The sequence below is a fragment of the Microcaecilia unicolor genome, chromosome 2, assembly GCF_901765095.1.
Source record: "Microcaecilia unicolor chromosome 2, aMicUni1.1, whole genome shotgun sequence".
NCBI classification, from domain to species: domain Eukaryota; kingdom Metazoa; phylum Chordata; class Amphibia; order Gymnophiona; family Siphonopidae; genus Microcaecilia; species Microcaecilia unicolor.
Window position 1 is genome coordinate 69,751,518 of NC_044032.1, and position 22,466 is coordinate 69,773,983.

Genomic DNA, 22,466 nt, shown 5'->3' on the forward strand with positions numbered 1-22,466 from the left:
AATTGGTGTGCGGTGTCCATTTAGGGTCTGGGACCTTAACGTTAGCCATTGATTTAGCGGCAAGGTCTCTCGCATTAACCATGTGGTAATCACCTATGCGCGTCAAGATGGAGTTACTGCCTGATTTTTGCTGCGCGCCAGAAAATAAAATGCATTTTCTGGCTCGCGTAGCGGATGCGCGTCAAAAATGAAATTACCATATGGTCCACGTGGTAGCTGGATGGTAACTCCAAACTGACACGCGTTGGGCACTCATAGGCGCCTACACTGCTGGACCCCTTACTGTGCGGTCACCAGAAGTCAGCTTGACTTGAGAACACATCTGAATTAGGACATTACTTGGCATACATAACACTAAATCACAGACAGCACAGAAACAGCAACACAAGCCCCAAGACATAAGAAACATACAAAAATTGTATTTACTTTGTTAAACAGGTCTATATAGCCCTGCTTGATTGCCATCAATTTTCTTATATGATAAGCTGCCCCGATCGCCCCCAAAACGTTTATGACCCTCCCATTTCCACACCCCTTTTTTTGGGCAGAGCTTAAGTTTTAGGTGCAGATCCTGTGCCTAAACTTACGTATGTAATCCCCAATTAAATCTAATTAGTGCCAATAATTGCTTGTTAAAAAGTCAATTATTGGCACTTATTGGCTTGTTATTCTATTAAACTGCAAGTGTAAATCGGGACCGCGCCTAAATTTGCACGCACAATGTTTTCCAACCTTTATAGAATCAAGGGGATGGCCTTTACCTGCTGTCATGTTTCTATGTGAATGCCCCCTTGCATTTACATGCTATGCCTCTTAAACTCACAATCCTTACGGAATAGTGCTTAGTTGTCACTTAGGTGCCTCAGTGTACACTTACCTTCAAAAGTGCAGGCATTCTGTATGTTTGCATACATAAGTGGCATGTAAATACAAGTGCCCAGTTACAGAACTGCCCTTGGATTTAGATTTATTATTTATAACACCCTTATCCAGGGCGAGGTACAATATACACTCATAAAAATACATAAAACATACCACACAAAAAATTTAACAAACATCAAAATCCAAAAACAGAAAAGCAAAAAGTTCAAAACATCAGCCATATATTTAAGCAACATAAGCAGAAAAAGCCAGACACATCAAATGTCTCTTCACACATCTTTATAAAATAGCCCCAAAATAGGTGCCTACTTGACTTCCAACTTAAGCAACCTGCTAACAAATGAGCCTCTAAAAGCAGAGAATGCTGTAGCTCAGCAGAACAGTGGAAATAGATTTCTGAATTAGAAGATGCTTTCCTTAAGGGTACTGGGCAGCAGATTGCTGACCCAAAAGCAGAGAATGCTGTTCTCAAAGCGGAAGGTGAAGAATCGGACTAGTGATAAGTTAAAATTGTTCCTTCCTTGCTGATGGTGCACTGCAGCTGCCAGAGCTAAGAAAGGAAAAATAGATTTTGGTACATGATTTAAAATTAGCAAGACTAGTTTCATTTATTCGATATTTGCTAAACCACCTTTTATTTAAAAAAAAGAAAACCAATAAAAACAATAGTTTATGAATAGACAACAGATAGGTACTGAAGACAGTCACTAGGATAGATGGGTGGAAATGGATTTAGGCTGTACAAATAGGAGGACCCTAACTAGGTCACTATATATAGACTCATAGAGGTGGATGGCAGCTCTGGATACAGATGATTTGGAATATATAAAGAAAGACAGCCAGATTAAAAGACCAATAAAGTCTCACAAGGCAAGAGCTGTTGAAAGGCATCAATACTAAATACAAACCTGCCTGAAGTGATGGGATATAAGTGATCATGCAATAAAAATAAACAAACTTTTAAAGGTCCAAATAAACAGTGAGAGCTTATGAGTTACTAAAACAATAATGTGCTTGGCGCTGATAATACTCAAATAAGTAGAGCGGTAATAGAATCACTAACTAATTGATCAAACCTCAGTAGTGACTCATTTCACACGAACACCACAGACTCGTGATTCACTTAAATAGTCATCTGTTTGGCAATCATTAAAGTCCACTGTTTAATTCACTCAAAATACATATGCACTATTTAAATTATGCCACTTTTTTTATTGATTTTTTTTTCTTTTATATCAACCAAAAACTTAAAAACTACTGTAAGTACACTTATCTTAGCCCAGTAGCATCATGGCTGTATAGTCCTCTGCATACTTATCAACTACTGAGCTAAGATAAGTATACTTAACAGTAGTTTTTAAGTTTTTGATTGATATATAAGAAAAAAATCAATAAAAAAAAAGTGACATAATTTAAATAGTGAATAGCTTTTTTGAGTAAATTAAACAGTGGACTTTAATGACTGCCAAACCGATGACGTTTTAGGTGAATCATGAGCCTGTGGTGTTCATGTGAAACGAGTTATCACTGAGGTTTGGATCATTTAGGGGTCCTTTTACTAAGCCGCAGTAAAAAGTGGCCTGTGCTAGTTCTGGCGCATGAAATTGGCGTGTGCTGGGCCATTTTTTACCGTGGCGAGAAAAAGGCCTTTTTTTAAATGGGGCAGTAAATAGCCATGCACTAATATTAAAATTAGCGCGCACGACTATTTACTGTCTGAGCCCTTACTGCCACCTAGTTAGAAAGCGGTAAGGGCTCACACGCTACTCATGCGGCAATCAGGCAGTGCACGGCAATGTGGACGTGCTGCCAATTACCGCCAGGAACGCCCTCCATGGTAGAAAATAGAAAATTAATTTCTGCTGTGGGAAACTGCGTGTACCAACTTCAGAACTATTGCTGGGCGCCCATGCTATCCCAGCGGTAGGGTCAGTTTGGCGCATGCTACCCGCTCGGTAGCACTACCACAGCTTAGTAAAAGGGCCCCTTAGTTGGTGATTCTATTACCGCTCTAATTATGTGAGTATTATCAGCGCCAAGCACATTATTGTTTTAATAAAAATAAACAAACAAACAAACACATAAATACATAAATGGAGGGATTATTCAGAACAACAGCATGGCTGCTTTGATTCCACTGCTTCCTCTTTTGACATTATTTCTCATTACCTTTTTTATGTCACAAAATAGTTTGTATATTTTTGTAGTTTTTGTTATAAAAGTTTGTGCCTTTGAGTATGGTAATATCTGTGTATACACAATCCCCCTTCTTGAGTCTGCACAGCAGCTGTCCGTGATGTAGTCATGTTATGCGCTTCCTGATAATGTCCCCTCACACACTGAGAGAAGAGATAACATCTGCATGGGACATGGAGAAGAACTGGCAATATGACAGAAAGAGTGCAAGAACATTTTCAAACATTCAAGCAATAATATCTGTCCAGTCATTAAACAAAACTAGAATGAATAATGCTAATCCTAATAATATGATGGGTTTTACTGAAACCTGAATCACCTTGGAATATGTAGAATATAACTCAAATCAATATAGCAACTTTCTACAGTTATTAGAGTGTTGAAAGGTATTCTAGGATCCGCTTATATGAAAAAAGATGTGGAAAAAAAAAGACCTCAGTAAGACCGGCCACACCTCCCTTCGGCCACACCTCCCGGCCAGTCTTACTGAGGTCTTATTTTCTCCACATCTTTTTTCATATGTGGATTCTAGAATACCTTTCAACACTCTAATAACTGTAGAAAGTTGCTATATTGATTTTACTGAAACCTCCCAGTTTATCAAATTCCCGTCTTTGTGTAGAAATGGAAAAAAAAATTCTTACTGCGTGACAGCCAAAGCTGTTGGCAATGGCATACTTGTAAAGTCCCACGGCAGTCAGACCCAGAGTGTAAGGACTGGATCCATGATAGCCTCCTCTGTGTAAAAAGACAGAGTAGAACATTCAGCGTGGTCTTATTTATTTATCTTTATCTTTAATAAAAACCTATATACCACTTTACAAACCCCCAAAATATTCGTGCAATGTGGTTTACATAACAAAACGTACCCCACTCAAGCACTGTTTCCTCTAAGCTGAGTGGGGGTCCTTCATCTATAGTCCTGACAGTGGGGGAGGGGGGTGCTGTTTCACTATTGCATTTTCAATAGTGAAGGACAGGCAAGTTCTGCAGGACTCCAGGGAACCTGCCTGTCCTTAAAGACTGAAAACACAATATTGAAGCACCCCCCCCCCCCCCCTACTGGTAGCAATGCATTTGGAGGACACTCGCTCAGCTTAAAGGGAACAGTGCACACAAGATGGAAGAAGAGCTCAACAAAATATTTAACAAAACAATCTCACGTGAGATCACAATATTAAATATAGTATACAATCTTCTAACAAACTGGTATGTTTACTAAGGTGCGTTGGTGTTTCTAACGCACCCTTAAATTTAAGGCGCATTAAACGCTAACACACCTATACATTTCTATGGGCACGTTAGCATTTAACGTGCGTAAACTATTTACACGCATTAAAAATGCTAATGCGCCCATAGCGCACCTTAGTAAACATAGGCGTTGGTAGGAGAAAGACCTCAGTGGTAGTTCAGTTTCTCAAAACTGAGATAGATTTTACCTCACATAGTCCAATCATCAGTCAGAAAATGATGGGAAGTAAATTTGTCTTTGATAAGGCATAATTAATGTTTGCTGCACCAAATAAATCGAGCATGTTGGGGCTTACTCCTGAAGAAGCTTATTAAGCAAAACAGGCAGCTCCGTTGAGCCTGTAGCAAGATAAGTTCCCTGTTTGAATATGTCTGATGATTCTAACAAAAGCTCTGTATGGGTATAGTCATCAAAGTGTACTGTTAAAACTTATAGCTAGAATGTGCATTTTGAAGATTTGTATAGAGGTTTTTTGACTGATGATTGGACTATATTAGTTAGATTTTATCTAGTTATGATAAACTGAACTACCACTGAGGTCTTTTTCCTCCAAGTTTGTTAGAAGATTGTATACTATCGGGCTTATTTTCAAAAGAGAAGGGCGCCTATCTTTCGACACAAATTGGAAGACGGATGTCCTTCTCACAGAAACATCCAAATCGGTATAACTGAAAGCCGATTTTGGACGTCCCCAACTGCACTTCGTCGCAGGGACGGCCAAAGTTCAAGGGGGCATATTGGAGGCATAGCGAGGGCAGGACTTGGGCATGCCTAACACTTGGACGTCCTCGACCCATAATTGAAAGAAACAAGGACGTCCCTGACGAGCACTTGGATGTTTTTCTTACGACTAAGGCACAAAAAGGTGCCCAAAATGACCAGATGACCACTGGAGAGAATCAGGGATGACCTCCCGTTACTCCCCCAGTGGTCACTAACCACCTGCCACCCTCAAAAAACATCATTAAAAATATTTTGTGCCAGCCTCTATGCCAGCCTGAGATGTCATACTCAGGTCCGTGACAGCCTTATGCTGGTCCCTGGAGCAGTTTTACTGGGTGCAGTGCACTTCAAACAGGCGGACCCAGCCCCATCTCCCCCCTACCTGTTACATTTGTAGAGGAAACAGCGAGCCCTCCAAAACCCACCAGAAACCCACTGTACCCACATCTAGGTGCCCCCCTTCACCCGTAAGGGCTATAGTAGTGGTGTACAGTTGTGGGTAGTGGGTTTTGGGAGGCTCAGCACACAAGGTAAGGGAGCTATGTACCAGGGAGCAATTTAGGAAGTCCACTGCAGTGCCCCCTAGGGTGCCCGGTTGTTGTCCTGGCATGTCAGGGGGACCAGTGCGCTACAAATGCTGGCTCATCCCATGACCAAATGGCTTGCATTTTGTCATTTATGAGATGGACGTCCTTGGTTTCGATTATCGCCGAAAATCAGAAACGTCCATGTCTACGGACGACCAAATCTAGGGACGACCAAATTTAAGGATTTGGACGTCCCTGATGGTATTTTCGAAACGAAAGATGGACGTCCATCTTGTTTCGAAAATACGGGTTTCCCCGCCCCTGGATCGGGACGTTTTGCGAGGACGTCCAAATCAAAACTTGGACGTCCCTTTCGAAAATGCCGTTCCATGAGGACCTTTCACTAAGTCATGCTAAAAAGTGGCCTACTCTGGTTTTACTGCGTGGGCTTCCCTTGCGCTGACGCCACTTTTAATGTGGATGTAAAATGACTACAATTTCTTTTTTCCATTAATGGCCACAAGCTAATTTTCCAATTAGCGTGTGGCCATTAGTACTAGAGTCCTTACCGACACCTATTTTGTAGGCGGTAGGGGCTCCCGCGCTAATCCCGCATTAATCAGACAACGCACAGCAATTTATCTGCAATGTAATAAATAAATAAATTACTTGATTAGCACAGGGCATGCCTACTCTCCGTGTCCAAACACTCCCCCTGCATTAAAAAAATATTTTATATTTTTTAGTGTGGGATTGGTATGTGCCAATCCCAGAACTACCACAGTATGCCTCAGCCTGTCCCGTGGTAGTGCCTTTTTAGCAAGCAGTAAGCATCTGTTAGTGCTTATAGAATATTGTGAGCTCATGTGGGATAGGTTTACATAAAAAACAACCTAAAAAACAAACAAAACAACAACTTATTCAAAGCAGTTTACATAAAAATATTCAACCAAGCTAGTTTACATAAAAGCATACATAACATTAATTCATAAACAAGCACCGGATTAGTCATGGTAGCCATCTTTTAATCCAAGAAGAGCCATGTTTTCAATTTCTTTTTAAACAGTTTCTCATTATTTTCTTGCCTAAGTTCTTCTGGCAAGGAATTCCACCAGGTAGGGGCCATAACAGAAAACATCCTAGATCTAATCCTTGCCCCCTTTGGGGTCCTTTTACAAAGCTGCTGAAACAAAATTACTGTGTGAGCACTTATTCTGTGTTATCTGTGCGCTAGGGAAGGGGCATAGGTCACCCAAACGGATAGGACTCCAGAGGTGGATCAATATCAAATCTTTACTGTCAAAATATGTATATACTGGACTCTGTCAAAATATGGATACACTGGACTTGACACAGTCCTGTGTTTCGGCAACAATGTGCTTTCTTCAGGATTAATGGTATCTGTTTGGCTTCCCAACATAAGAACATAAGAGTAGCCATACTGGGTCAGACCAATGGTCTATCTAGCCCAGTATCCTGTTTTCCAAACAGTGGCCAAGCCAGGTCACAAGTACCTGGCAGAAACCCAAATCGTGGCAACACTCCATACTACAAATCCCAGGGCAAGCAGTTGCTTCCTATGTCTGCCTCAATAGCAGACTACGGACTTTTCTTCCAGGAATTTGTCCAAACCTTTTTTAAACCCAGATATGCTAACCGCTGTTACCACATCCTCCGGCAAAGAGTTCCACAGCTTAACTATTCATTGAGTGAAAAAAATATTTCCTCCTATTTGTTTTTAAAGTATTTCCATGTAACTTCCTTGAGTGTCCCCTAGTCTTTCTACTTTTGGAATGAGTAAAAAATTGATTTGTACTCGTTCTACATTACTCAGGATTTTGTAGACCTCAATCATATCTCCCCTCATCCTTCTCTTTTCCAAGCTGAAGAGCCCTAACCTCTTTAGCCTTTCCTCATACGAAAGGAGTTCCACCCCCTTTATCATTTTGGTTGCTCTATTTGAACCTTTTCTAATTCTGCTATATCTTTTCTGAGATATGGCGACCAGAACTGAACACAATACTCAAGGTGCAGATGCACCATGGAGTGATCCAAAGGCATTATAGTGTTTTCGGTCTTATTCACCATCCCTTTCCTAATAATTCCTAGCATCCTATTTGCTTTTTTTTTTGCCACCGCCGCACACTGAGCAGAAGATTTCAGCGTATTATCTACAACAACACCCAGATCTTTTTCTTGATCGCTGACCCCCAAGGTGGACCCTAGCATCAGGTAACTATGATTCGGATTATTCTTTTCAATTTGCATCACCATGTATTTATCCACATTAACCATTTGGATGCTCAGTCTTCCAATTTCCTAAGGTCTTCCTGCAATATTTTACAGTACGCACGTGTTCTAACAACCTTGAATCGTTTTCTATCATCTGCAAATTTGATGACCTCACTGGTCATTCCGATTTCCATATCATTTATATATATGTTAAATAGTACCCGTCCCAGTAGATCCCAGCAGCACTCCACTGTTCACCCTCCTCCATTTGAGAGAAACGACCATTTAACCCTACCCTCTGTATTCTGTCCAATAACCAATTCCTAATCCACACCAGAACCTTGCCTCCTATCCCATGACTCTTTAATTTTCTCAGGAATCTCTCATGAGGAACTTTATCAAAAGCTTTCTGTACAAAGCTACAATGCATGTGTGGGTTTGGAACATCAAAGTGACGCTGCAAATGTGCTTTCATGGTTCTGCTGTCTAGTTGACCTACGTCCCTTCCTTACTTCATTGGATGGAATTTACTCTGTAGGGTAACCTTCCTTGATCTTCAAGTGTTGTTATCTGTGCACTAGCCACTTAGCGCACAGTAGTGTAGATGAACTAACTGGTTAGTGCAGGATTGCCTATTCTCCACCCCTGGCATGCCCCTCCCAAAAAATTAGCACATGCACATCCTTAATCTAACACGGAACGTATTAACGTGTCCCACGTTAGGCTTTTTTTTTTTTTTTGCTGCGTTAGGGGCAGGTTAGTGCCTAACGTAGCTTAGTCGAAGGACCCCTTTATCTCCTTGAAAATGGATACCTTCAAGGTACTTTCCATGTATTATAAATAAAAGAAAGGACTTTAAATGCCAACCCTCATTTGCAGAGCATTGCCTGTATCAGTCTATACAGGGGAACCAACAAATATCAATACAAATAATAAAAAAAACCCAAAAATATTAACATAGCTTGTATTGGGCAGCTCCATGCGTGACTCTGGGCAAGTCACTTAACCCTCCATTGCCCCAGGTACAAATAAGTATAAGAGAACAAGATAGTGAGAGAGCAAGAATATGTGCATGGAGCAGAGAGAGGAGACAGAAAGTGTGCATGTGAAGGTAGGGGCTGAGAAAAGAGAGAAATGACAGAAAGAGTAAGGGTTGGAATGGATAATAAAGAGGGTAATGTGTGTGCTTGTGTATGTGTGAAGGGAGAAACCCTAGTGAAAAGGTAAAAGTGTGTGGCATAGAAGCAAAGAGAATAGCACATAAAGGTTATGGGGGGAGAGAAGAGAGCAAGAGAACGTATGTATGTGAGAGGGAAACCTGAACTGGGGAACAAGACCAGGGCTGCCAGGTTGAAAAAATTTTCCCCACACAAACGAGCCCAAAACCCACATAAAGTTAAACCCTGCCCCCGACATCATCAACCCTGCCCCCGACGTACCCCCGATGTCATCAACCCCGCCCCCGACGTGGCGCCGACGTCACTAACGCTGCCCCCGACGTCACTAACCCCGCCCCTGACGTAGCCGCCGATGTCACTAACCCCGCCCTCGACTTCACTAACCCCGCCACTGACAACGTTAACCCAGCCTCTGCGGGGCTTCTATTGGACCAAATTGGACCAATAGAAGCCCCAGAAAACCGCCCAATCACCGCAATGCAGTTTTTTAAAAGCCAATTTCCCACAGCCGGCAAAAATTGCCCACAACGAGCCGCGGAAAGGCGCCCAATTGGGCGGGAAAACTGCAGACCTGGCAACCTTGAACAAGACTGTGAGCATGTGGTAAGCAAAGGAGAAGGTGGGGGGTGGGGGGCAATGAGAATAGAGAAAGAGAAACTGTGAGAAAACAAAAATGATGTGTACACAGTAGTTTGCAGATCCTGGCTTCCAGATAGCCCAAGTTTCTGGACCTCCACTCAAAATATTTAAGTAGCCCTGCTGTAAGGTGTAGTTCTTGTCCCAAAATGGTGCTTTCTGCAGTAGCAGCTAATTCTCTTCCCCAGCCCCCACATAAAACTCACTCTATGGTCAAATCCAACTGGGGGGATTTCAGGCAGGCCAGGGACAGAGGAAAAACTTACATGTATAGCAGCAGTATTCAGAGAATTGCTTATCTATATAAAGTTATGCAACTCTTTTGTTTCAGAAAAGGTTAATAAAAAGCACTTGATTATAATTACCTGAGATTAATGATATCAAAGCTTTGGGTATAACATCTTGCCATTAACATCGCTAAATCATTAGCCTCTGAACCGCTGTTTGTCAGGTAGAGTACCTAAGAAAATGAAAGTCAAGAAATAAAATTGTAATCAACCTTGTCTTCTTATATATTTACACTATATCCTTTATAATCATAAAACCAATGATCATTTTTGAGCTTTCTAATACCAAGTCATCATTCTACCTCAGTGAGCTTGGGCTGTGGTTCCAGGAGATCTCAGCAGCTCAGCTGGACCAAAAATTATACATGCTTGGAGAAAAGACTGACAAAATAATTGAGTACTGCTAAGTAGTTCTTCTCTTTGAGATGGAACTGAATAAATCAGTGGCAGCGGAATGCCTTTTTGTTTGGAGGGGGGCAAGCTCCACCCCCAACTCCACCCATGCTCTGCCCTCAGTTCCAGCATCTCCCCTTACCTACTATCTCATAGTCACCCCCTCCCACGGCATCCAGCATTCTTCCCTATCTTTAGTAGAGGAGTGTGGTAGCCGTGTTAGTCCACTCTTAAGGTTATCAATAGAAATCAAACAAAATAAAACATGGAAAAGAAAATAAGATGATACCTTTTTTATTGGACATAACTTAATACATTTCTTGATTAGCTTTCGAAGGTTGCCCTTCTTCCTCAGATCGGAAATAAGCAAATGTGCTAGCTGACAGTGTATATAAGTGAAAACATTCAAGCATTACTATGACAGTCTGACAGGGTGGGAGGAGGGGGGTGGGTAGGAAGTATGTATGGGGACATCAAAGCATATCATTGATATTCTAACAGGATGGGTGTGGATAGGTGAGGGGAGGGTGATCAACAGAGACATACAGCTTTATGGTTTATAATGGACTAGGAACCCCAGATCCTTGTTAAGTCCTTTCTGTTGGGTGTTAAAATATTCAATCATTCTGACTTCAAAGGTCTTACGTTCTTGTATGGTTTTAAAGTTGCCTTTCAGGATTCTCACTGTGAAGTCACTAGTACAGTGTCCTGGTCCTGTAAAATGTTGACCAACAGGCGTGGGAACCCTGCTGGCACCAGTATTGTTCATATGATGTCTATGTAAATTGAATCTTGTCTTAAGCATCTGGCCTGTTTCTCCAATATAGCATCCTTCGTTACATTTTTTACACTGAATGATATATACCACCCAATGTGGTATATATCATTCAGTGTAAAAAATGTAACTGTCAGCTAGCACATTTGCTTATTTCCGATCTGAGGAAGAAGGGCAACCTTCGAAAGCTAATCAAGAAATGTATTAAGTTATGTCCAATAAAAAAGGTATCATCTTATTTTCTTTTCCATGTTTTATTTTGTTTGATTTCTATTGATTCCCTATCTTTGAATCCCCTATTCTCCTGGTGCCCAGCATTTCTCTCCTCCCCTTCCACCCATAGTCTCCAGCACTTCTCTCCACTTCCCTGCCCCTCCCCCCCCCCCCCCCCCCCCCCCCCATGAAATATTTAGAGCCTTCTCCCTTCCCCGGGGCAGCGATACTCTAACCAGCACAGCACCAAAAGTATAGAGGCCAGTGGGAGCGGGTCCTTGAATACAAGAAGGTTTGATTGAAAACAGGAGACGGCATGATGTCAAAATGTTGAAGCCACGTAGGTTAGTCTAAGTTTCCCCTTCCCTGTGCAGCCATCATTCTGCGTAAACTCAAAACAAAGCAAACATATGAGCTGCTGCATCCACGTTGTTGTGCTTTATTGTTGATAGTCTTTGTCATGTTTAGTTTCAGATGGCGCCGAGACATCCAGGCAGCAATGTCAGACAGGCAGGCTGATACTTTGGCCTGGATTTCAGCTGAGATTTCTGGTGTGGAGAGGTAGATTTGGGAGTCATCAGCATAAAGATGATACAGAAAACCTTGAGATGAGATCAGAGTACCAAGGGAAGAAGTATAGATGGAGAAAAGAAGAGGTCCCAGGACGGATCCCTGAGGTACACCAACTGACAGTGGGATAGAAGTAGAGGAGGATCCACTAGAGTATACAATAAAGGTACGCTGGGAGAGATAAGAAGAAAACCAAGAAAGAACAGAGCCCTGAAATCCAAGTGAGGACAACGTGTCAAGGAGTAGGCTGTGATCAACAGTGTCAAAAGCAGCAGATAGATAGAGAAGGATGAGGATAGAGTAGAGACCTTTGGATCTGGCCAGGAACAGATCATTGGAGACTTTAGCAAGCGCTGTTTCAGTTGAATGAAGGGGGGCGAAAGCCAGATTGACGTGGATCAAGAATAGCTTGAGATGAAAGAAAGTCAAGGCAATGGCAGTGAACAGCACGTTCAAGTATCTTGGATAGGAAAGGGAGGAGGGAGATGGGGCGATAGTTGGAAGGACAGGTAGGGTCCAATGAAGGTTTTTTAAGGAGTGGTGTGACTACGGCATGTTTGAAGGCACTAGGAACAGTCGCAGTAGACAGTGAAAGATTGAGGATATGACAGATAAAAGGGATGACAGTAGGAGAGATAGCGTTAAGTAGATGGGTGGGAATAGGATCAGAGGAACAGGTAGTTAGTTTTGAGGAGGAAAGAAGATGTGTAGTTTCCTCTTCAGTGATTTCAGAAAAGGAAGAAAAGGAGGCAGGGGTTGGAGGGTTGAGAGAATGGACTGGCCCCTCTCCATTTTCCACTCAGTGTCTGTCCTCTTTCACTCCTCCCTCCATCTAGCATCTAACCCTTCTCTCTCCTCACTTCCATCCAGAGTCTGCCCACCCCCCCATTCAGCATCTGCCCTCTTTCTTTGCCCCTCCATCCAGCATCTGACCCTTCTCTTGCCCCACTTCCATCCAGCACCTGCCCCCTCTCGTTCTCCTGTTCCATCTGCTCTCTCCTCTCTCCCCTTTGATCCCCTCCCATCCAGCATCTGACCTTTCTCTCTCCCCACTTTCATCCAGAGTCTAGTCCCTCTCTCTCCCTATTTCTATCCAGCATCTGCCTTATTTCTGTGTTTCCTTCCATCCAGCATCTGACCCCGCTCTCTCTTCCTTTCCATCCAGGGTCTGCCCCCTCTCTGTGGTTCCTTCCATCCAGCATCTGTCCCCTTCTCTCTCCCCCTTTCCATCCAGGTCTGCCTTCTTTTTCTCCCCCTTTCATCCAGTTTCTGACCCTTACCTCTCCCCACTTCCATCCAGAGTCTCTCTTCTTTTTCTCCCTCCTTCATCCAGAATCTAGCTCCTCTCTCTCCCCAGTTCCATCCAGTGCATGCCTTTTCTCTCCTTCCCATATCATCCAGCGTCTCCTCTCTCTCCTCCCTACATCCAGCATCTGCCACCTCCCTCCTCCCTTTCATCCGGCATCTGTCACATTTCTCCCCCCTTCCAACTGGCACCTGTCCCCCTCTCCCCCATCATCCAGCATCTGCCCCTCTCTTCCCTACATCCAGTGTCTGCTCCCCCTCTCCCCCTACATCCAGCATTTGCTCCTTTCTCCCCCCCTTCCATCTGGGATCTGGCCCCCCTCTCCCTCTCATCCAGCATCTGTCCCCTTTCTCCGCCCTCCCCACCAACATTCAGTATCTAACCCCTCTCTCTTTCCTCCCAACTGATACTGCCAACACCAGTGTGCACCAGGCTCTCCCCACTCCCACCCAAGACCCCACTGCTTCAGCTGTAGTTTCAGCAGTAGCAGCAAAATCAAAGAAAGAGATTGCAGGACTGCATTATTCCTGCTCATGGCTGCTGGCTCTGTTCCGGAACAGGAAATGATGTCAGAAGGGGATGGGCCCAGCAGCTGCAAGCAGGAACAGTGCAGCCCCTCATTCTCTTTCTTTGTTTTTGCCACCACTGCTAAAACAGTAGTAGCAGCAGTTGTGGCCATAGCAGAGGGGTGTTGGGAAGAGCCTGGTGCACCTCCTGCTCCCTCCAGATTTTTGAGTGTGCCACAGCTCCCGTGGCTCTCTCCATTCTGACACCTATGGAATAAATGACACAGAAAGCAGGGTTGCGGAGTTGGTGACCCAAACCTTCAACTAAGACTCCAACTCCTACTGATATTAGGTTTACATTTTTTGTTCTGGATCTAAGGTACTGGTAAATATAACATATTTATCTGTACTTTAGATCTAGGACAACATATATATATGTATCTGTATAAATTGATAAATTTACCGTATATTATAACGTTGTAAGTTTTTATTTTGAAACTGGAGTCAGAGTCAGTACATTTTTACTGACTCCAACTTTGCTTCAGATGCCGACGCTGACTCTGACTCCACAGATCTAACAGAAAGTGCCAGGTTTTAGGTTGAACTAAGTCCCGGATATGTAAAATAGGTGGCAAAAGGGTAGAGGTGTCCATTCACCCACTGTGGACTTCAGATAATCCCATCCTATGTTAATTAGAGTGGTTCAAGAGCAGGGCCGCCGAGAGACTGGGCCGGGCCCGGGACAAGGCATCCAAATGGCAGATGAAATTTAATGTGGACAAATGCAAGGTGATGCACATTGGAAAGAATAATCTGAATCATAGTTATTTGATGCTAGGTTCCACCGTGTGGGTCAGCAACCAAGAAAAAGATCTAGGTGTCATTGTAGATAATACGCTGAAATCGTCTGCTCAATGTGTGGCAGTGGCCAAAAAAATCAGACAGGATGCTAGAAGTTATTAGGAAAGGGATGGTGAATAAGACCAAAAATACTATAATGCCTTTATATTGCTCCATGGTGCGTCCGCACTTTCCGCACCTTGAGTATTGCGTTCAGTTCTGGTCACCGTATCTCATAAAAGATATATCAGAATTAGAAAAGGTTCAAAGAAGACTAACCAAATGATAAAGTCAATGGTACTCCTCTCATATGAGAGAAGGCTAAATAGGTTAGGGCTCTTTAGCTTGGAAAAGAGATGGATGAGGGGAGATATGATTGAGGTCTACAAAAGGAAACAGGATACTGGGCTAGATGGACCATTGGTCTGACCCAGTATGACTATTCCATAGCTGCCGAGAGGGGGAGCAGGGGGGGCAAAATTGCCCAGGCCCAGGCCTCCGGGGGGGGGGGGGGGTCTGGCACAGGGGTTTCTTTCTCTCTCTCTCTCTCTCTCTCTCTCTCTCTCTCCTGCTCCTGCTCCTGCTCCTGATGGGACCCGGGTGATCACAGGAGAAGGAGAGAGAAAACTCCGGTGCCAGACTGCTGGGCCCTCAGGCTGCTCATGCTCAGTTTTGAGACTGAGCATGTGCGACCTGAGGAAAGCAGCCGTAGGGGCAGGCAATGCTGGGCAGAGGAAGGAGCCATACTGCTTGCAGCTGGCGGGGCCAGCCAAGGTACTTCAGGCGGGCAGGCAGGAGGGAGGGGGCAGCGGAGGTGGTGATGATGACGATTTTGGGGTAGGGGCAGTGTCTGCAATTCTGCCCCTGGCCCGGCTCAGTCTCTCGGCGGCCCTGGACTATTCTTATGTACTTTTGGTAGCTGTTTACAGAGCTGGTGCAAAAGTATTAGCTGTGAACTTTCAATCTTGTGTCTGTTTGCTCCCCCTAATATTTTGATCATTAAACAACAACCCCCTTCAGGCTCCTAATTGTAGGCACCCAGTTACAGAAATGTCCCCTAGATGGCAATATTGTACGTTATATTACCATAATGCATGTTAATTTAAATTACTGCAGGATACACAACAATAATGAGATACATAGCATGCAAATACATGCAAATACACACAAATAACACATAAATCAAATAACACATTTTTCATTGAAAAATGCAGGCTAATAATGCCAGCTCAAAGGTATTATTCCTGCTTGGGAGCATTGGGCTATTAACTTGCTTCCTGCTGTTCCCAGTCACCATCTTAAAGTAGCCAGCATGGTACAAAAAGAAGAACAGTGCAGTGGTCCCCCCCTCACTGTCCCCTCAGAAAAGACTCCCTCAAAGATACCCTCAAAAGATACATTTTATAGCTCCAAACCCCCCTTTAGGCCCCTCAGCCCACACTCAGATACTTCAAATAGCCTTTATTCCCTGTAAGTTCCCCTGGGCTTACATTACCCATTCCCTGGTGGTCTAGGGGTCACTGGGCTGCTTGACCCCTAGCACCATTTTAAACCCAATGCTAGCAGCTAAATGACCAAAGACAGGATAGCCTTATGTGCTGGTTGGTTCTCTATGCGGGCACTGGCACTGAATATGGCCCGTGCCCACAAAACTACTGGCTCCTCCCTGACTCTGCCCTTGGACCACCCAGCCACTTGCCAGATTCCACTTGCAGAACATAAGCTTTGTAAATTTGACAGTTTTCTTGTGAATAAAATATTTATCTGGAAATAGGGTACCTTTAGTGGTTCCGGAAACAGTGCTGTTAATTTAACGGCATATTCATGGAGTGATGGATGTAAATGGATGTTGGTTGTGTGCCAAAGGCGACCAAGCTGTTTCTGGGCAGCTACCATTACCTTCCTGCATGCAACAAGAAAGCAAACTAATTAAATCCAATGCAAATACATAATGCCTTTTCCTCGATATATTTTTATATAATTGCTTTTTACCAGCCTATGACATTATATATTTTGGGTGTGATTGTTTTCTTTTTTTATATATTTTTCTGGCATTCTTTTCTTTTTCCATATGTTTTTAATTATTTTATAAATTGCTATAATTTATTTGTTAAAAAATGTGATTCATCAAGTACAAATAAAGATAAACATTTCACAGAATGACATATTTAAGAAGATGACTGTACAGAATCATAATTCGTTCGATGTACACAGTCTGCTGCCTCTATTGCAGAACAGGAAACAGATGGAAAGATGTAGGTCCCAATATTTAAAAGCATGAATATGGGTAGCAGCACCTGCCACCTGGACAGTGGCATCTCCAGACTGACATAGTTGGGGTGGGGGTGGGGGGAACTATATATTGGGGGGGGGGGGGCGGCAATGTGACATTTCTGCACATCATACCCCCTCCTTTGTCCCTACTTTTAAATCAGCAGTATAAGATACCATGGCCTTCTATATATAAAGAAACCTCCCCCCTCCAGCCAGTTTCAGCTACCCGGTAAAATCTCCATTATAATTGATAGCATCATTCAACAAATTCTGTGTGGGAGTCTGGATTCTCTAGAGGATTGAACAGTCTCAATATAAACCCTGAAACTCCAGTTCTGTATCACAAACTCCATATTCCTCTTACAACTCAACACCCCCAAAATATTCAAATTGTGATAATCACATCAGAAACATCAAATGCTCCTTCCGCTGGCAGATTCGTTGTTTAAACCAGATGGATTTTTGCTTATGTGGTGACTCTGCATGATGGGGAGACCACTAGTCCTGATTCCTGAGCATTTTTAATTTTGGGTGATAAGGGCTGCCTTTGGTGGTCCTTGCCCCAGAGCCTGCTTTCAAATAGGGCCAGACACTATGCAAAATAACACAAGACTGCATAAAGACACTCAAAAACCTATACAGGAAACTTACCAAACCATGACAGCCCTAACCCTCCTATGAAAAGACAGTGCTATAAAGATTACACTGGGCCCTAGTCAGGGCCGGTCTTAGCAAGTGCGGGGCCCTATGCAGACCAATCTGATGGGGCCCCATCCTAGCCCCACCTCCACCCTAGCTCCAGGGCCGGCCACCCCTCCCTCTGAGCTCCAGGGCGGCCACCCCTCCCTCCGAGCTCCAGGGCCATCCCCAGGGCTCCCCAGCTCCAGGGCTGGGCTCCCCAGCTCCCTCCCAGCTCCAAGGCCCCCCTCCCTCCCAGCTCCAAGGCCGGCTGGCCGGTCTCTCTCTCTCTCCCTCCTACCCACCAGCTCCAAGGCCCCCCACCCAGCTCCCACCCAGCTCCAAGGCCCAACTCCCTCCCACCCACCAGCTCCAAGGCCCCCCACCCAGCTCCCACCCAGCGCCAAGGCCCCCCTCCCTCCCCATTTCAAGGCCTGTCTCTCTCTCTCTCCCTCCCTCCCAACCACCAGCTTCAAGGCCCCCCACCCAACTCCCTCCTACCCACCAGATCCAAGGCCCCCCCACCCAGCTCCCTCCCACCCACCAGATCCAGGAAGGCTCCCCTGAAGTGCCGCCCAGCAGCTCGCACGCTTTTCACGGCTGCTGCTACCTGCCGGCTGCTCCAACGTCGACGACGAGGTAACTTAAAATTCAGAGGGCGGGGGGACTGTAGCTTGGGCGGTCGGGGCGGGGCGACTTCAGGCGCGCCGCGCAAGGCCCCCTTGAGCGCGAGGCCCTATGCGGTTGCCTCGGTCGCCTCGCCCTAAGACCGGCCCTGGCACTAGAGCACCAATATACCTACTACTAGGAAACAAGAACAGCCTGTAACGTTAAAGATTCCTAAACAGACTCTACACACCAGCAGAATCCTTCATCTAAGTCCCACAACACAGACTGACCCTCACCTGATACAGAATAGGGAACCACAAAAAACATGCAGGCAAAAACTGAAAAGGAGACCGTCTACCCCCCACCCCCAAAAGCCGGACTCTATAAGCAGTGCAGTACTGATACAAGAGAAACAAATGCATTTTCTCCTGTACTGTGCTAAATACAAAAATAGAAAATATGTACATTTCCCAAAGCAGATACATTCTAATCCTGAAAAAGCATGTTAAAAATACATTTTTCCTTTTCTACCTTTGTTGTCTAGGCACTTTTCTAATTGGGGGGTTCTTTTACAAAGGCGCACTAGCATTTTTAGCACATGCTAATGATTAGCACGCACTAAACACTAGAGACACCCATCTACTTTAATAATTTGCACCTCCAACGTTCTGAAGCTGACTGCCAGGAAGTTGAAGCCCGGTTCGTAATGTCTGAAACCTTCCGGTGACGTCACCGTGTTGCCTGGGAAACTGCGACGTGACTCAAGCATGGGCACTACGAGTTCGCATCACCATCTCCATCCTCTCCCAGTTCAGCAGTCCACCCCACCCCCCCGTACGTCACCTCTCTCCCTCTGTCTCTGTGGTCTCCGAGTGCAAGGAGGACGTGTGCGAGTGCCCCAGCCCTTCGTACGTGGCAGCTGCTGTTTAAAAAGTTTTACCTCCTGCTCGGCCGGCAGCACTCAAGTCCACCAAGTACAGACGCCGCTTCAGACAGGCTGTGGTTCGCTGTTCCTGTGGTCCTGGGGGAGGAGGAAGGGGGAAGGGGGAGGAGGAGGAGGGAGAGGAGGAAGGGGGGAGGATGAGGAGGGGGAGGAGAGGAGGAGTGGGGAGGGGGCCCTGGAACCTTGCTAGCACCCGTTTCCTTTCTGTTGGAAACGGGTCTCTTTTACTAGTAAGAATATATGGATGTCTCTAGCATTTAGCGCACACTTATTTTTAGCATATGCTAAGAAAGCTAGTGCACCTTTGTAAAAGGACCCCTGGGTTACTCCCAATCTGTTCCACTTTTTATGTTGGTCTTCTCCTAAATTATAATCTATGTTGGACTTTCAATTTCTTCTCTTTCCTCCCGTACATTGATTTTTTTTTATCCCACATTCTGTCTTTCAGTCTCTAGTTCTTAGTCTCCTTCTTTCCACCTCTCATCTACCTACAAGCTTTTTCCTTTTACCTCATCCCCAGAAATCCCATTGTCTCCTCTATCTTTCTCCTTCCCCAGTCTCCTATTCCCTAGTTCCCCATTTCTCTGTACTCACTCTCTCAGCCCTCATCCCCTCACCAGCCCCAGCTCCATCCTTGACTCTCCTTCCTTCCCTTATCTCAAGGCAATGTGTCTCTTACCCTCTCTCCATCTCCTATTGTCTCTTTTTGACCATCTTTTAAAACCCATTTGTACTCTCATGCTAAGACTGGTCTGCACGAAACATGCATGTCACCCATTAACTTGCAAATTAGAAAAGTAAAAGTAGCTGAATATTTAAGCTTCAGGTGTTTTGATGCTGTTGAATTTGGAAGACAAGCTTCTGAAAAGTACTTACGGGTGGCATTGGCCAACACTAATAGTGACTATTCCGCCAAAGAGATCCAGGTAACGGCGACCCTCTGAGTCAAACAGCCACTGCATGTGTCCTTGGTGTATCAGCAGCGGCTTCTTGTAATATGTTATAAGAGATGCTGAAAGATTCCTCTGGCGGATCTTCAGCACCTGCTCATAAGGATATGACTAGGACACACAAAGATAAATGTTAGTTTTTTATCTTAATACTGCAACATCCAAATTATAATAGATCCTGTAGGCACCTTAGATTGGTGTATGCATATTTATCATTTGCATATTCACTGTGAATATCTTGAAAACCAGACTGGTTATGTGTGACCCCAGGAAAGGGTTGAAAACCACTGTCTTACGTCCTAACAAACACTGTGTGTCAGTACTATTTCTATGTTAATTATCTATATGAGATTTATCAGAGAATGTGGAACCCACAACTCTTTTGAATTAATAAAAAAGAAGCAGTGTTCTTGCTGCAAAATGTGCTGTAATTGGTGCTGGGAGCATAACAATTGGTCAACAAGAGGAAAACAAAGGAAAACATAACCCCTAAGTCAAGATTATAAGAAGTTTTAACCTTATCTCTGAGATACATCTTTAAAGGGTTCAAGAAGTAAACCCATGTTTATCTTTGGAAAGCTTTGCATTTCTGAACGGCTTTATCCATGGAAGATTGGTACACCAGAATTTCACTGGAGAAGAGAAAGTGTGGTGATAGGTACTTAAAGATTGAGGAGATTGGAGAAGAAGTACATACAGTGGTGTACTGGAAAAATGTTAACATGCTCTCTCTCCGGGCGTAGCCAGCCATACAATTTGGGGGGGGGGGCGAGGTGGATTGGGAGGCAACGCATTCCTCACTCTTACCTCCCCCCCCCCCCCCGTATGCGGGCATGCTAGGCATATCTTTGCTGGCAGGGATGCCGACTATCTTTCTCTTTTGATCTAGGCACAGGAAAAAAAAACGATTTTAAATGCTCTCAGGGTTCAACCTAATTCATGTTTAATGTGGGATAATATAAATGTTATAAATAACTTAAAATAAGTAAATAAATATAAACTCTAGATGTTGAGCACCTGATCTCATAACATGATGCCTGTTTTTAGTGACCCTTTAACAGGAGAAAAAAATCTCTGCATTAATACAACATGTGCTAGAGCGTCCCTATAACCAGCCCCTCCTCCAAATGACACACTAAATATAATTTATAACAAATTACTACTCTACCTATGAAATTTATTCCACTAATATACTTCCTCTGTGTACATCTGTATGCTGCACAAGCTGGCATGTTTGAACATATAAGTAAGATTAAATAAAAATGCTACCCCAACATTAAAGAATGACAACGTGGATGAAGCAGCTCAAAAGACTGTTTGCTTTGTTTTGAATGTACAAGGATGACGGCTGCATGGGGTAGGGGAAAGAGACTAACCTCTGTGGAATGAACTTGACTTCATGCATCTCCTGTTCTCAATCTAACCTTGAGCTGCAACCCTGCACCCGCTTCTGCCGGCTTCCTTTCTCCTCCCCGGCTGGTACTGCGGCAGCCTGAATGGAACCATGAGCTGCGATCCTCACACTGGCGGCGGGCAAAACAAAAAACAACATGAAACTGTGCGCAGGGCCATAGCCCTGCACGCGCCACTGCCAGGGTTGCCAGGTGGAAAATTTTTTTCCCACCCAAACCAGCCTAAATCCAGCCCAAAACCCGCCCAAACTCAAACCCCGCCCCTGACACCCCACCCCCGCCCCCACCATCATCAACCCCGCCCCCGCTGTCATCAACCCCGCCCCCGCCGTCATCGGCCCCGCCTCCCCCGTCATCGGCTATGCCTCCCCGTTATCGGCCCTGCCCAAAACGTCACTAACCCCGTCCCCCGCAGCCGAAAAAAACACCTAAAAAACCGCCCAAAAGACAAAAAAGAAGCCCAAAAAACCACAACCCGGGTCGCGGAAAACCGCCCAATTGGGCAGTAAAACCGCCCACCTGGCAACACTGGCCCTGCCGGCTTCCTTCCTCCTCCCTCCCCTCAGCATGTAACTTCCTGTTTTGGAGAGGGAGGAGGAAGAGAGCTGGCAGGGGCGCACACAGGGCTAAGGCCCCGTGCACAGTTTTATCAGCTGTTCTTTGTTTTGCCACTGCGGAGAGGAGGAGAACAACTAAGTGAGATATCCACGCCCAGGCAGCTGGAGCTGATGCTGCCAGGAAGGGACCTTAGTCACCTCGGCCCAAATTTTGGTAGCCGGTTGTTAAAGTTTAACAACCGGCTCCCAAAATTCTTAAAAAAAAAAAACAAATGGCTCTGGCGAACCAGTGCGAGCCGGTTTCAGCACACCACTTAGTACATAGGAAACTCAGAAATAGCAACATGCATCTGGTAGCCCATAAAACCATGTAGATTTCACTGGCTTTTGCTAAAAATGGAAACTCTGGATCAGGCTTCTTTAGGTTTGTGCTGGTAAGGAAGGGATGTGTAGGAACCTGAACGCATATGATGTAGGCATGTGTCTCAGACATGCAAATATACCCATTTCCAGGCTGGAGACTTTTT

At 44.6% G+C, this 22,466-nt stretch overlaps 1 protein-coding gene across 1 annotated transcript in view; it reads right to left on the minus strand.

The window, feature by feature from the left end:
* Positions 1-22,466, minus strand: part of AGXT2 (alanine--glyoxylate aminotransferase 2) — a 134,744-nt gene that overhangs the window by 103,372 nt on the left and 8,906 nt on the right. Inside the window, exons 3-6 of the mRNA XM_030193027.1 lie at positions 19,897-20,081; positions 16,296-16,419; positions 9,992-10,086; positions 3,723-3,816 (exon numbers count right to left, since the gene is read on the minus strand). Coding sequence (XP_030048887.1) covers positions 3,723-3,816; positions 9,992-10,086; positions 16,296-16,419; positions 19,897-20,081 — 498 coding nt within the window. The remainder of the gene's footprint in view (positions 1-3,722; positions 3,817-9,991; positions 10,087-16,295; positions 16,420-19,896; positions 20,082-22,466) is intronic.